The sequence below is a fragment of the Cibotium barometz genome, chromosome 39 (assembly GCF_041138505.1).
Source record: "Cibotium barometz isolate CiBa-2024 chromosome 39, ASM4113850v1, whole genome shotgun sequence".
Taxonomy (NCBI): domain Eukaryota; kingdom Viridiplantae; phylum Streptophyta; class Polypodiopsida; order Cyatheales; family Cibotiaceae; genus Cibotium; species Cibotium barometz.
In genome coordinates this window covers 12,460,703-12,476,856 of record NC_141084.1, presented here as the reverse complement: position 1 = coordinate 12,476,856, position 16,154 = coordinate 12,460,703, and the positions used below count along the sequence as shown (strand labels likewise).

The 16,154-nt window shown below is 47.1% G+C and overlaps 1 protein-coding gene across 1 annotated transcript in view; it reads right to left on the bottom strand.

Moving 5' to 3' along the window:
- Nucleotides 1-3,030: 3,030 nt before the first annotated feature.
- LOC147615737 (pheophorbide a oxygenase, chloroplastic-like) overlaps nt 3,031-16,154 on the bottom strand; it is a 41,361-nt gene continuing 28,237 nt past the window's right edge. Inside the window, exons 4-7 of the mRNA XM_086778320.1 lie at nt 4,319-4,455; nt 4,032-4,191; nt 3,560-3,835; nt 3,031-3,436 (exon numbers count right to left, since the gene is read on the bottom strand). Of these exons, the coding sequence (XP_086634446.1) occupies nt 3,182-3,436; nt 3,560-3,835; nt 4,032-4,191; nt 4,319-4,455 (828 nt within the window). The 3' untranslated portion in view covers nt 3,031-3,181. The remainder of the gene's footprint in view (nt 3,437-3,559; nt 3,836-4,031; nt 4,192-4,318; nt 4,456-16,154) is intronic.

Here is a 16,154-nt window from a genome sequence, read left to right as displayed (position 1 = left end):
TGGAAAGGCACATGATCATGATGGGCTAGTTGGAGAGCACTTCTCATATGCACGAGACACTTTGGCTCCGCTCATCGTACATGTGTTTAATCGTGCCATTTGTGAGGGTTTCCCGACAAGCTGGACAGAGCATATCATTGTACCACTCTTTAAGAGTGGGGACCCTATGGTACCAGGCAACTACAGGACAATCATGATTGGTCATTACTTGGCCAAATCATATGGCTCTATATTGGAGTCGGAGCTGAGCCGATGGGCAGAGAGACATGGTCATCGAGCACATGGACAGGCTGGCTTCAGGAGAGGATTTACTACCTTGGATCACATACTGACACTTCGGGCACTTATTGAAGAGGGCAGGGCATAGAAGAGAAGGATATACTGCTGCTTTGTGGACTTTCGCAAAGCCTTGGATACCGTACCACGAGCCAGGCTTATGCACAGATTGCATGACATTGAGGTACCCGAGGATATGCAGTGGGGGATATATGCTTTGTATGAGACTCTAACAGACAGAGTCCGAGCTCCAGGCGGACTATCTGATAGGGTGACCAGCACGATAGGGGTGAAGCAGGGATGCCCGCTATCGCCCACCCTCTTTGGACTGTACATTGATGCGGTCTCTAATTATGTAGACAAATTGGGAGGCCCAGGGGCGTGCATGGTCGGGGTGTTGATACCCATCTTGTTATATGCTGATGATATTGTTCTAATCTCAGACTCTCCGAAAGGATTACAGAGACACCTGGATGCATTACAGGCTTTCTGTTGCGGATAGAGATATGATAGTGAACCTTGGGAAAACCAAGGTTATGGTGTTTAACACCACAAAGGCATGGGTGATGAGATCAGAGCCTCAGTTCACTTTCCGAGGGAAGCCAGTAGAGTACGTCAGGTCATATGTCTACTTGGGAGTTACTTTCACAAGACCGCGTTTCTCCGTGAAGGAGGCAGCAACAGCTAGATTAGCTCGAGGGCATGCAGCCTTGGGGGCACTTGAGAGAGAGGCAGTGTGCACACATACCATTTCAGGAGCCACGCACCAAATTGTGGCTATTTGATACGCTTGTCACACCGACCCTCCTGTACGGAGCTCCAATTTGGGGCTCGAGTATACATCACAAATCTCAGAGAGGGACATATGAGGGATGGAGGCAAATGGAGAGACCATTGATTATGATGATTGCCCGCAAGATTCGGAGCAAATCATCAGTACCACTCACACGAGATTGTTCGGGCTGAGCTGGGTGCCCCACCAGTAGTAACCGAGGCCCTATTCCAGGCAGTTACCTTTTTACAGCGGCTATGGGAGCTCCCTCAGCAAAGGTACTCCCGATTGGCATTGACCTCATCCATACAGTTGGCAGAGGATGGAGATACTCATTGTTGGTACGCTCAGATGAGATCATGGTTTGACCTACATGGTTTGCGGATACAGGCACTACCACCCTTTCAGTACAGTCTGGATTCTGGATCTCACCCGCTCAGAGCAAAACCGCGTGATCAAGATGGATATCATCAGAGTGGAGACAGAGAGGACATGGACTAGCCCCCTTGAGCCCTTGGGCACGAAAATGGCTCATTACAAGAGCCATTTTCTACACACTTCACCGGATGATTTTATCACCCGCTCGGCGTACATGGATGTACACCTATCACATGGGATACGTTGTGCCATTGGATAGATCCGGACCTCATCACACCAGCTGCAGATTGAGACAGGGCGATATGTGCATCAGATCGTGGATGACCGCATTTGTCAGCTATGCTACCAGGAGGTAGAGACAGAGGAACACTACATTTGCTGATGTACAGTCTATTATGAGATCCGAGGGAGATATCACAGCCTCTTCCGAGAGGGTTTTGGGCCGTTATGCAGGGTCATGGAGTTTGAGGATCAGAGATGCCTTGGATTGTTTCTACTTGAGCTCAGGAGACACCGAGAGACCCTCTTGGCAAACAAGAGGCCGAGCCATGATGTACCTAGACAGAGGACCCTGACAGATTTCTTCGGCACCAGCACCAGCAACCCAGCCCACACACCTCCTGATACCTCCTCCATTGGGCCATTAGGGCACCAACCACGCTCCCAGGGAGTCACCACTGATAGAGCAGTTATCTTATGTCATGCTCGTCGGCCACGCCCACTAGGATCCCAACCACGGCATCCTCACCATCGCCTGATCAGGACCATTATTGCTCGGCATCGAAGGCGCCTACCTCACTTCTACGACCTCTCCATTCAAGACAACCCCATGGCGGAGATACTTGATCTAAGGAGAGGGCAATAGTTCAACTGATCAGCATACATGGATCTACCTGATATACATTTTTTAGGATTTTCCAGTATTTTCTACTCAGTATCATCTCGGAGTCTTACAGTTCTGTTCTTATAACTGTAGGACAGTTTATTGTACTTTTTAGTCTCATTTAGTTGTTCTCTTTGATGAGACACCAACTTCAGATGTACTCTCAGATTTGGTCTCATAGGCCATTATGGCCTCTTAGAGAAGTTAATATATCATTTCATTTCATTTCTCTCTCTCTCTCTAGTGTCATAATGCTCACTACTCTTATTCTTGGACCAATCACCTGCATATACTACATTTGCAATTTGTGAATGAAGGCAAGTACCTACGAATTCTTCCTTGATCTAAAATGAGGGAGTTGTGTTGGCATTTGTGAAACTATTTCCAATGACAAGATTTCTCCATCTCCCTCGCTAAATCTCAGAGGATCTTTGGGATCCGGCATGGTAGTGAGTACTTCAACAAGGGATTGGGACTCTGCATATCCAACAATTTTCTCAATCTCGAGAGGGGGAGTGTTCTTGATCAAAGATTTATTTCGGGTCAAGTATAAATGAGAAAAATTCACAAGTACACTTCACCAAGCTCTGTTACGTGATACCTCTGTGATTTGTCCATAAAATGACTGAGTTGAAGCTACCATAGTGATGCAGTATATCTAGTATGGGACAAATGTGTTACCTAATCCAAATCTCTGGGATTATCTTGATAGGCAGAACCATATGAAACAACTTTGCAACAACTTTATCTGTAATAAGATGTTTTGTCCACATATGCAGAACCTCATTCTATGCTTCACTAACTTAAGTTGATGGAGGCTTGAGCTGCAGATTTTTTACAGGTAATGTACAAATCATGATTAACACCCTGAGTTAGTCAATCTCTGCATGAACATAATCAGTGAACACAAAGTTCTTCTCCAGATCCTTCAAAACAAAAGCAAATGTTGCACTAACAGCTGCACTAGTTGCAAGGAGAATTCGGATGCCCATGTCAGGCGGTATTCCTGCCACAGCTGCAAACACCACTGTAGCCCCAATGAAAATTTTTTGCAAAGCTTTGAAGGACTCATAAGCTTGCTTGCATGAAGAACACTTCAATGTATGCTGCTCATACCGATCAAGCATCTACAAGATGCATTTCAAAGCATACATGAGATGGTTTTTAAGACAGAAAAAGCAAGAATAAATGACAAGCTTTTTAAGAAGGAAAACACATTGACTTGTTATTTAGAGAGATGCAGAATGTACCTGCTTCCTCGATAAAACAGTGGATGGCAGTGGCCCATAATTGATGCCAGGAGCCCAATCAGGTTGACCATTACCATGACGGCGGAGCCAGTTACGGAAAGAAAGGACCAATCGGTCCGCTTGGGTGGGTGTAAATGTAATCTTGGTGTACTGCTTGTTTATTTCTGCAGCATCACTGGTGTTTGCATACATTATTTTCTCCTGCCCTTGAAGGACAATCATATCCCCGTCATATACCTTGTTTGAAGTCCAATGTTCATGCCAACGTGGAACCATCTGCACAAAATACATATAATAAATTACACATCTATAACATGGTGACTCAGCTCCAAATTTAATTCTCCCCAGAGGGTCCCTATTTTCATCCACAGGCTTTCTCCTGGAAGTATCCCCAAGAATATGGTTATGAAAGAGGAGGGGCCGGAGGGGGGGGAGGGGGAGGGGGGGGGTGGGGGGGGTGGGTTATAAATACCTGCCACCATGCTGGGCCAGGCATAAGAAAGCGGAAAAAATTCCGTGCACTACAAACGATGGAGCGTGTCTTCCCAGGAGCTAAGGGAACATTAAAAGAGCAAATCCAAACTTCCAATGTCTTGTCCCCAAGAAAGGGTGTTTTGACAGGTATTTCTATCCTGAAAAGCCAATCACCGAGATTTATAAAAATCAAGAGCTCAAGCAGACCACATTAAAAAAAGCATGACTAGAAAGGTTTTAACGGAAGAAAATCTTCTCATAGAACTATGTAACCTCTAAACTTACTTGTTAATAGCATAACAGGGTGCTAGAAACTGTGCAGTGATTTTCGGTGTGTCTGAGTTTCCACCTGCATATCCCCATTCACCTGAAGATTCTAGTTTGAATGGTAAAGGTTTTGCTCTGTCTCTTCGTCCAGTGACCTGCAAAAACCCTATACAATGAGATTGGTAATACTAGTGACTTGTCCCTTCCAAATGCCAGAACTCACCTTGAAGTTCAACCAGCATGAGACACAGTTATTTTGCAAAGACTTTTCTGATCTCTACAGAAGTGAAAAGCCTTAGCAAGTTGTTCAAAATTTCATGACATTAATCCTTACACTAGGGCCAAGAATCTCACTGCCACGTAACAAGAACCTCTCTCTGGCCTACAGGGTGAGCATCTCATATATGCAGTAGGTTCTTTGGCTCCTTTTCTTGCACACCTGTTTAACAGGGCACTAGCAGAGGGTTTGCCTGCGGAGTGGACGATGCACACCATTGTGCCGTTCCACAAAACAGGGGATATGCTCGATCCGAGCAACTACAGGACGGTTATGGTTGGCCACGTGTTGGCCAAACTCTATGGTGCAGTGTTGGAGAAAGAGCTTAGCTTATATGCTGAGCGAGCAGGTTTACGCTCATCAGGGCAGGCAGGCTTCAGGAGAGCTTTCTCTACCACTGACCATGTATTCACTTTGAGATGTATGATTGATCAGGCCAGAGTGAGGAAGAGAAAGCTCTATTGCTGCTTTGTGGATTTCTGCAAGGCATTTGACACAGTACCACAAGAGAGGCTCTTTCAGCGCCTGCAGTCTCTTGGCATACCAGCAGATATGACATGGGGCATCTATGCATTATATGAGCAGGTTTTTGGGCTAGTCAGATGCCCAGGAGGTATGTCCGAGACTATTGCTAGCACCATTGGTGTGAAGCAAGGATGCCCACTTTCCCCACGCTATTTGGGTTACACATTGATGAGGTGGCTGACTTCATTACACGGGGAGGCGAAGATGGAGTTGATCTAGCAGGTACCTCAGTACATATTATGCTTTATGCTGATGACATTGTATTAGTGTCTGAGTCTCCAGGAGGTCTACAACAGCATCTACATGCACTCGATGATTTCTGCACACGCAGGGGTCTTATTGTGAACCTTGGGAAAACCAAGGTTATGGTCTTTCATACATCGAAATAGGGCAGGAGTCAGTTGACATTCACTCTCGCAAGACGCCAGGTGGAGGTGGTGACATCATACGTGTACCTAGGGGTTACCTTCTCTGCAGCAGCCACGTGCTTCACCATGGGTTCAGCAGCCAGAGTTAGATTGACACGGGGATATGCAACATTGGCTATGCTAGAGAGACAGTGCCACCAGGCGCATTTTCAGGAGCCCCGGACGAAGGGGTGGCTATTTGACACATTAGTCACACCGGCACTGATGTATGGAGCAGCGGTATGGGCGCCAGGCCTTGCTACCCATTGGTGGACACAGATAGAGAGACCACACGCCCTCGTGATGGCACACATGATACGCAGCAAACCGTTAGTACCTCATGACATTATCCAAGCAGAGTTTGCTACGCCTCCTATGATGGTAGAGGCCATATTCCAGACTATATGCCTGCTAGACAGATTCAGAGAGATGCCACAGGACAGATTGTCATACAGAGCTTTTGAGGCATCTAGATAGCTAACTGACGCAGGAGACAGAGGATCATGGTATGTACAAGTCACACATTGGTTCTCACAGCATGGCCTAGACATGGATCATCTACCACCATTCCAGTATGACAGGGAAGCACCACATATCCGTCTCTCTCATAGTGAGAGGAACAGAGTATTGAGACAGGACCTATGGCAGCTCTACACACGAGAGACATAGATATTGCCTACACAACCTCTTCCACCGAAGATGCTATACTACAGAGATCACTTCATGAGTATCACTGATGATGGATTTATAGAGAGGCCTAGATACATGGAGGGCTTTTTACCACACGGCTCTCAAGTAGCTATTGGTCAGCTTAGAGTCTCATCACATCGATTGGAGATCGAGACTGGCGGAGCAGCACGGATCCCCCGAGAGGAGAGGGTATGTAGATTGTGCAAAGAGGAGGTGGAGAGTGAGGAGCATTATGTATGCAGATGCAGAGCATATACAGCCATCAGAGAGAGATATCCCATTTTATTCAAAGAGCCACATTCCCTACGTCAGATCTTTGAGGCAACAAACCAGCGCAAACTAAGGAGATTCATTCTAGACATACAGCGTCACAGAGAGACATCATTACAGGTTCAGACAGCTCCAGAGGGGGACGACAGACACAAATTACTACATTTTTTCAGAGATCCACCCCACTCCCAGCCCCTACACAGCAGGGAATTACTCTCCAGAGAGCAGAGACACTAAGAGCCCGCAGGAGACAGAGGACACCTGGCTTTCGAACACCACGCCTATACCAGAGAGAGATGACAGAGATCAGAGCTCAGTTTCACAGAGAGGGTGCGGAGCGACTGGCTCGCTTCAGAGCAGACCCAGGCATGTTCTTCACGGAGCTATGGACACCCCCTTCATTGATGTATACCATTTTATACCCCCAGTATGGTACAGGATGGAGCTAGCTAGGTTGCATATCATGATTGTATACTCCATGCATATAGCTTTGCATTCTCCTAGTAGTAGAGCTCCATCCCCTCCCCCACTCATTGTACTTATTGCACACCCAGATTCAGCTTTTTAGTTCAGTACTTTTTCATTTTGTTGGGATGACAGAGGATACCCCACACAGGTACACTGATTTGTCTCATAGGCCGAGTTCGGTCTTTTGGAAGACGTCTAAGAGACACGGATACAGCTTGGAGTCTAGAACTGCAATGGAGCACTATGGTCAAACCCAGGCCGGATGGATGATGTGATCAGGAACAGGGACATTATTTTCTTTACAAAGACACACCAGAGCCCTCAGAGAGGTCTGCCACGTGTAATAGGATTCCAGTGGGAATCAGCTTCCAGAGGGAGCACACGGAGTGCGAGTAGAGCTAGAGAATCAGGAGGAGTGGCCATTCTATTCAGAACAGAGCTTCAGTCGAGGATCAGCATTATCAGCAGAGACCCACAGGCCCGTTTTATGTGCGTGAGATTTCAGCTGACAGGGGCCATGACTATGTACATTGCTGTGTGTTACTTTCCACCAGACACCTCACATTATGCCACAAATACAGAGGAGATAGAGGATGGAGAGGAGACAAAGGAGGTGGAGAAGAGGGAGGACATCGGAGGAGCTACATCACCATACAGTGCGCTCTCGGATGAGATTCCAGAGTACCTCAGACTGTGAGAGGTCTTGCTAGTGGGAGACTTCAATGCGAGGACGAGGAGCAGACAGTGCACTGCATATGATTTCAAGGGAGATCCCATACAACTACCTACTCTAGAGGACGAGGATTCTCGATCACGGAGGGTGTCTGCAGATACTAAGCCAATCAAATACTATGGACAGGAGCTTCTAGAGCTAGGATCATGCCAGCGTCTCCTCATCTATAACGGGATGGAGAGATGGCCACAGTCAAGAGGACTTACACACTTTCCACATGGAGGTGGAAGTAGCACAGTGGATTACATCCTAGGCTACTGGGAGACAGCTCACCTCATACATGATTTCTCAGTACCCCCATACCCATCGGAGCTGATCACACATACTCATCTTTCACCATGATAGCCACCCCTCCCCCACCTCAGCACCCACCTCCACCCATCACAGCACTGTCCACTTCACTCATGACTGTGATCACATATATCAGGATACCCTTTACCATGGTCTACTTGACATGCAACCCGTTGTTAGCAGTGAAAGAGTGCACAGAGCGGAAGCAAAGTGGCACTAGAATGTGCTGTACAGAGAGTGCAAGAGAGAGAGAGATATGGAGCAAACTATGCTGAATATACTGAACCAAAACAGTCCCAACCAAGAGCCATTATTAGTCTCATAAGTGAGGGAGCAAAATATGTACAAGACTGACTGGAGCTGTTGGACATGGCCGACTGTAAAAATGCCAGAATGGCTGGGAAAAATCCCAGAAAAATAGTAAAAAGGGGTGGCCAGCCCACAAGCAAGGGCCATACAATAGGGGACCAAATGGACACCAGAAATGGGCAAAAACTGGGGATGAATGTGTTAACACCCCCTCTCAGCACCAGATGCTGAACATATCTCCAAGAAGCCGAAGAAGGCGTCCTCTGTCAAAGACAAAAGAAAGCAGCAACAACAGGTACCAGGAAAGCTCCACAAGCAATCTCCACAGCAACTCAGCTACAAAAGTAACAGAACAAGCTGCCACGTACACTATTCTTCTAGAAGAAATCAACCATGAAGGTTGCATCGTGCTGCTCCAAATATCCGTGCCAAACCCAAATATAAACACAGTGTCACAGGAATCCCTAGAAGCCTGTAGCTCCAAGAAGATAATACCCTCAAAAGAAATAGAGTCCATCTGCTCCAACTCTGTATTAAGAGTAGCCAAATGCTGTATAATAGCACCCAACTCGAAGGTCGGCATCGCCAAATGTAAGAACTAAACTGCCCCCTCTAAAAACTGATGTCGGGACTCCACAAGCCCAACCAAATCCAAATCCCAATCCTTCAATCCTTGGAAGTACCACTGTGCCCCAGCACGGTCACGGACACACCTGACCACAATCCAAAATCCTCACACAAAGTAAGGGAAGTAGGACCATTCACTGTAGTGGTAACTGAAGTAGTAGTAGCCTCCTCAATAGCATAACACAACGTAGAAGCAGGCTCCTCCATAGAAGGCAAAGGGACCAGCAACACATCCTGGTCACTGGTTGACGAAGAAAGAATCGGAGACCAAGCAATAGGAGAAAAATCCCCCTCAGAAGTTGTGAGCAAAGATAGCCCACTATCTTCCTCAAAAACATTACCAGAGATATCATCCTGGCAAGGAGAAGTATGCACAAAAACTGAAGGCAGGGCAACAGGAGAAACAAACTCCTCAGATGCAATAAGCAAAACTGGCCCAATATCCTTCGCTGCAGGAACATCTCCAAAAGAAGTATCCACAAAATCACTCGCTGCACAACACCCAGAAGCAGAAAGCATCTGCCGATCACTGGCATCACCATACAGGTCACAAAGCAACTGCCACACATAGAAGGTAGAAGCATCATCAAGAGCATAGATGAAGTGTCGAAGAACCGAATCCTAACAATTCAGGAGGAGAAAGCCATAGATCTGTCCGTTAGTCTTCCTCCACCGACACACATCCTCCGCAAAGGCAAGGTCCGGCAAGCACCGATTCTTGTACGAGAGAAACTCCATCAAACCATACTCCCTGAGAATAGAAGTAACCTGCAACTTCCATGACTGAAAGTTACCACCATCCAACTTGTCTGCCTCATCAAGGAAATAACAAGAGAGTGGTACGGGAGCCAAATCTGAAGTTGTCATCATTGATCCAATCAAGAGAACCAACCCTCATAAGATAAAACTGTCAAAATCAGAAAACGTTGATATAGGGTCTTTCCTCCCACCAAAACGCAGCCCTAAGAGGCTGGACAGCACCCGAGAATCCTCCTGTAGCAAAAAACGCAGAAGCTTCTATCGACTATACCTCCAACCTTGAGGTCACTAGAAGAGGGAAGCAAAAAAAATGCGGATTTGATATAGAGAGAAAAGGTAGCCACACAGGGCCAGGGAATATGCTGTAAGAGGGTGCAAGAGGTAAAGGCAACAACAAAGACAGTAGCTTGGGCTCTCCTCAAGAAAACACACAATCTCTGAAGAAGAAGTGTCCTTCACAGGTACCAAGAGTGCCACCAAAGCTTGCAACACCACAAGCCCCCTCTGCACAGGAAAAGGGCCACTGGAGAGGAAAACACAGCAGTGAAAGTGTTGTCTTGTAGAAAACAGGCGCCTGCAGTCCAATCTCCAAGTGGGCAATGAAACGCTGATCAACAAGAGCCAGATGGCTGAATTGATGAAGCCAATCTGAAGGAAAAGCGACCAGCAGGGTGCTGTCCAGAAAACGCAGCAGCAAAAGCTATGAATCTGGAAGAAAATGCAGAGGTGTAGGTGCTGAAAACAGGGCTGAATCTGGGGCAGCAGAAAGGTTGCTAAACCGGGAGCGATGATACCATGAAAGAGTGCACATAGCGGAAGCAGAGTGGCACTAGAATGTGCTGAACAGAGTGCAAGAGAGAGAGATATGGAGCAAACTATGCTGAATATACTGAACCAAAACAGTCCCAAGCAAGAGACATTGTTAGTCTCATAAGTGAGGGAGCAAAATATGTACAAGACTGAATGAGAAATGAGAGGCCAGCACCCACTATTTATAGCGGGAAAGTGCTGGCCGATTGGAGCTCATAAACAGGCCGACTGGAGCTGTTGGACATGGCCGACTATAAAAATGCCAGAATGGCTGGGAAAAATCCCAGAAAAATAGTAAAAAGGGGTGGCCGGCCCACAAGCAAGGGCCATACAAAAGGGGACCAAATGGACATCAGAAATGGGCAGAAACTGGGGATGAATGTGTTAACAAGCAGTCATCTCCTGTCTGTATAGTGTACGAAGGCCTCTGTTGTGGATGTGCCCGCCCATTTTAGGTGTTCCCTCATTTTTCCTCACATTCCATAGTATTTTGTTGGGTGTGGGAGGACTGTTTTCTGGCCATCGGGTGTATCAACTGCTGGCCGATTGATTCTGTGCTACCCGACCTGTTCTACAGTGCTGGCCGACTGAGATTATGCTGGCTGACTGTTTCTTTTGCTGGTCGTGAGCATCTATTGCTGCTGTTGGCTGTTTATGGGCTGGCCGACCAGCAGCCTGGGGCCATTTATATTGGCTCTGGCCCCCCACACTTCCATTGTATCATTTCCGGGATTTTCCAGTGTATATAGCAAGTTTATACGGCTTCTCTCTCCCTCTCTCATCTGCGTGTTATTAATCATATAAAACATATGACGCTGGCCAGAGGGATTTGGCAACATTTGGCTTCTCTATATAACAGGGTATCTGTCACGTGCACACCAATCAGGCGTACAGTGACATGGCATCATTTTAGCATCATAGACATCATCAGGCATTTTATGGGCATTTTACATCAGCCGACCAGTATTTATACTATTTTATGGTATTAAATATTCAGTCGTAGACATTCAGCATCTGGCCAACTGCAGCAACACTGGCCGACCAGCATCAGTACCCGCCTATAAATGGAAACGCATCATCATATCTTCAGCCTCTTATCTCAGCATATAGGTCAGCGCATATCAGTTCAGAAGCATTCAGCCCAGTGTTCTCCAACGCATCTCCTCCAGGAAGCTTTGGGAGCAGCATATCCAGCCAACGCATCAGCATTCAGCATACAGTCCATCATCTTCAGCAAACGCATCCATCTCCTCAGCATTTCCTTCCCAGGTAACAGGAGAGCATCTGCGTTTCATCATCAGTTCAGCATCGCATCTGTTCCAAAGCATCCCTTCAGTGTTTCCTTCCCAGGAGACAAGGGAAAGATAGCGGGACAATAGTATTTTCAGCATATCAGCATATTCAGCAGTATAGATCCATTTGGATCTCATTGTAACCGCATTCATCATCTAATATAGCTGCATTGCATTGACACATATTTGTCTATCTCTTAAACATCATTAAGTGCAGTTTAGTTAGACTAAGGTTGTGATTACTACGGTCTTAAGCTCTCACATGTCACATTGGTATCAGAGCGTTACAGGGTAACCAGCCTTAGAGCATGTTCAGTTCATCAGTCATTCAGTCAGACATCATTTTTATCGCTTCCGCACAATTAAACCCAGTTCTCAAAATTTTGCAAGCCACCCTTAGGGATTTTCCCTTAGGTCTGCATCAGTAACCCATCCATCTGCATTCTTGCACAGCATATAGGGTTGCACATGGCTTGCATAGCAGACATCTTAGCAGTTAGTCTTGCATACATGTTTACCCATGAACTCTCTGTGAAAGAATGACATCCATCATCAAAGGAGGACATAAGTTTAAGGCTTCAACTGGCAGCAGCAGGGGGTTTCTCTTCCACAGAAGACGGAAGTTTGCTCCAACATCGCCTCAGGAGGTTCAGAGCTTCAAGAACGACGGAGATGGTAGGTGAAAGGTTTCCAGAGGCAGGTCAAGGGTGACTCAGGTATTTGCCATTCAGTTCCCGCAGTACATAGAGTCTTGGCTCGAAGGATTTCACTCCTGCAGACGGCCTCAGTCCCGGCAGCAAAAGACAGAAGGGGGCAGTGGTTCGGAGGAGAAGGATCACAGAGGAGTCGAAGGTTGCCAGGTATACCACCCAGCAACAGTTTAGCAGCGGGGAATGTCACGTGCACACCAGTCAGGTGTACAGTGACATGGCATCATTTTAGCATCATAGACATCATCAGGCATTTTATGGGCATTTTACATCAGCCGACCAGTATTTATACTATTTTATGGTATTAAATATTCAGTCGTGGACATTCAGTATCTGGCCAACTGCAACAACACTGGCCGACCAGCATCAGTACCCGTCTATAAATGGAAACGCATCATCATATCTGGTTCATCAAGCGCTTTCAGCCTCTTATCTCAGCATATAGGTCAGCGCATATCAGTTCAGAAGCATTCAGCCCAGTGTTCTCCAACGCATCTCCTCCAGGAAGCTTTGGGAGCAGCATATCCAGCCAACGCATCAGCATTCAGCATACAGTCCATCATCTTCAGCAAACGCATCCATCTCCTCAGCGTTTCCTTCCCAGGTAACAGGAGAGCATCTGCGTTTCATCATCAGTTCAGCATCGCATCTGTTCCAAAGCATCCCTTCAGTGTTTCCTTCCCAGGAGACAAGGGAACGATAGCGGGACAATAGGTGGTTATTAGACACCCTTCGGGAGTCAGGTGTTACCAAGCTTCCCTCCGAGTGGACCACAGAGGACAGACCTCGAAGATCGCACAGAGTTCGTGACAAAAGCCATTCAGCGGAGCTCTTACAAGTAAACTATGCTTTGATGTCTCATATCATGCAGGACAAAGAGCCCACTTCCGTGAAGGAAGCTCTTTCTCAGGATACTTGGAGGAGGAAAGCCATGCAAGTGCAACTGGATGCCATAGAGAAGAATTAAACTTGGGAGTTGGTTCCGAGGCCGTCAAAACGGTCAGTCATTGGTGTCAAGTGGGTCTTTAAGACCAAGTATATGTCTGATGGGTCGGTGGACAAGCACAAAGCTAGACTTGTGGCTAAGGGTTATGCTCAGCGGCCTGGCATGACAGTGAGGATGACCACGATTCAGACCGTTCTTGCCCTTGCCTCTTGAGTCTTCTCTCAGCAGTGGCCCATATATTAGATGGATGTAAAATTCACGGTCCTTAATGGTGACTCGCAAGAGGAGGTGTACGTTGAGCAACCTCCAGGCTTTGAGGTTCCAGGATCAAAGGGGATGGCTTACACGTTGCGGAAGGCCTTGTATGGTGTTAAGCAGGCTCCCAGGGCTTGGAATCAGAAGATTGATTCCTTCTTTCTACGGACTGGATTTCAGAGATCAGTTGCAAATCCTAACTCGTATCTCTTTCGGCAACGCGGTTTGGTCACGTTGATTATCCTGCTCCAGCAGCACTCCAGCTCACTAGGGTTGGTTCCACATCCAGGAGCTGAGAGGGGGTGTTAGCAGTCATCCCCTGTCTGTATAGTATACCAAGGCCTCTGTTGTGGGTGTGCCCGCCCATTTTAGGTGTTCCCCCATTTTTCCTCACTTTCCATAGTATTTTCCCATTTTTTGTTCGGTGTGGGAGGACAGTTTTCTGGCTATCGACTGTATCAACTGCTAGCCAACTGATTCTATGCTACCCGACCTGTTCTACAATGCTGGCCGACTGTGTCTTTTGCTAGTCGTGAGCATGTATTGCTGATGTCAGCTGTTTATGGGCTGGCCGACCAACAGCCTGGGGCCACCCTAGCCCCCCACAATTCCATTGTATCATTTCCGGGATTTTCCAGTGTATATAGCGAGTTTATACAGCTTCTCTCTCCCTCTCTCATCTGTGTTTTGCTCTCTACAGCAGTTGTCTTCATTTCCGCTGTGCATTCTGAAACCCCGGCACCTCTGGAGATACTCACATCACAATTGACTGATCTACTCCACTCCACTGCCATTTCCAAGTTCCATCATACCACCCATACCCCCTCTAAAGCTAAAGTAGGGATGATGCCCCAGAATGGTTGGTATGACGACGAGTGTTGTGAGACTTGTGGTCACCTCAAACAACAGAAAGAACTAGGGGAGATCTTTGTGCGTGAAGCTCAAAGATTAAACTGAGCTCTGACTCTTCGAAAGAGGAGGAAACATGAAATCAAACAATACTGGGAGTTGCACCAACTATTCTTGAGCATTAACTCAAAAGAGGCTTGGAGGCAGTTTCGTGAGCCACGACCACCCACACCCATCACTGATCCGACCACCTTGCATGATTATATAAAGTCCCTCTACCATGTACCAGATCAGCCCCCGTTACCCTCCTCAACCCACCACCTCTAGTTTTTTCACTTTTGAGTATGGTAGAGAAAGCTCTTAAGAGGCTACATCATGGGAGATCCGACCACCTTGCATGATTATACAAAGTCCCTCTACCATGTACCAGATCAGTCCCTGTTACCCTCCTCAACCCACCACCTCTATTCTTTTCACTTCGAGTATGGTAGAGAAAGCTCTTAAGAGGCTACATCATGGGAGATCTGCAGATCATACAGGGATACAAGGTGAGCACTTCTCTTATGCCTCTACCACCATAGCTCCTTTCCTTGCACATCTCTTCAACAGGGCACTTGTAGAGGGCTTCCCACACACATGGAGCATGAATATCATTACCCCCATTCACAAATCAAGTGACCTGATGGACCCCATGAACTACAGGAGCCTCATGGTTGGACATACTACGGCCAAGATATATGGATCAGTACTTGAGACGGCGCTCAGCTCTCTAGCCAAGAGGGAGGGTCTTCGTGCTCCAAGACAAGCTGGGTTCCACAGTAGCTTTTGCACACTGGATCGTATCTTCACCTTGAGGAGCCTGATTTAGCAGGCCAAGTCACGAGAGCAGAGACTCTATTGTTGCTTTGTGGATTTCCGCAAAGCATTCGACACAGTGCCACGGGACTGGCTCCTACAGAGATTGGAGACTCTTGGGGTGCCTTCAGAATCCAGATATGATCTGGGGGATCATTGCTTTATATGAGAGGGTGACGGGACGAGCCAGATGCCCAGGTGGTCTGTCAGAGGAGATACATAGCACTATGGGGGTGAAGCAGGGCTGCCCACTCTCCCTAACATAGACAGAGGAGGAGGGAGTGGTGCATCACTCTCAGGGGTTTTGGTCACTTTATTACTCTATGCGGATGACATCATTTTGATATCTGACTCACAGGAGGGACTGCAGCGCCACATGAACGCCTTAGATGATTTTTGTAGAGAGAGAGGCCTTTCAGTGAACCTTGGGAAAACCAAGGTTATGATCTTTCACACTTCCAGACGGGTTCTGAAAGATACAATGATCACATATAGAGGCAGCCAAGTGGAGGTGACAGAATCATGTGTATAATTGGGTATATTACCTTCACTAGTAATGGGAGCCGTTTCTCCATGAGACAGGCATCACAAGACAGGCTCACCCGAGGTTATGGTGCCCTTGCATTGATGAAGAAAGCGACAAGTGTCATCAAGCTCACTTCCAAGAGCCTCGCACCAAAGGATGGCTATTTGACACCTTAGTCACCCAAGCTACGATGTATGCAACACCGGTATGGGCCCCTAACCTCTCCACATATGATTGCCGTCAGATGGAGAGACT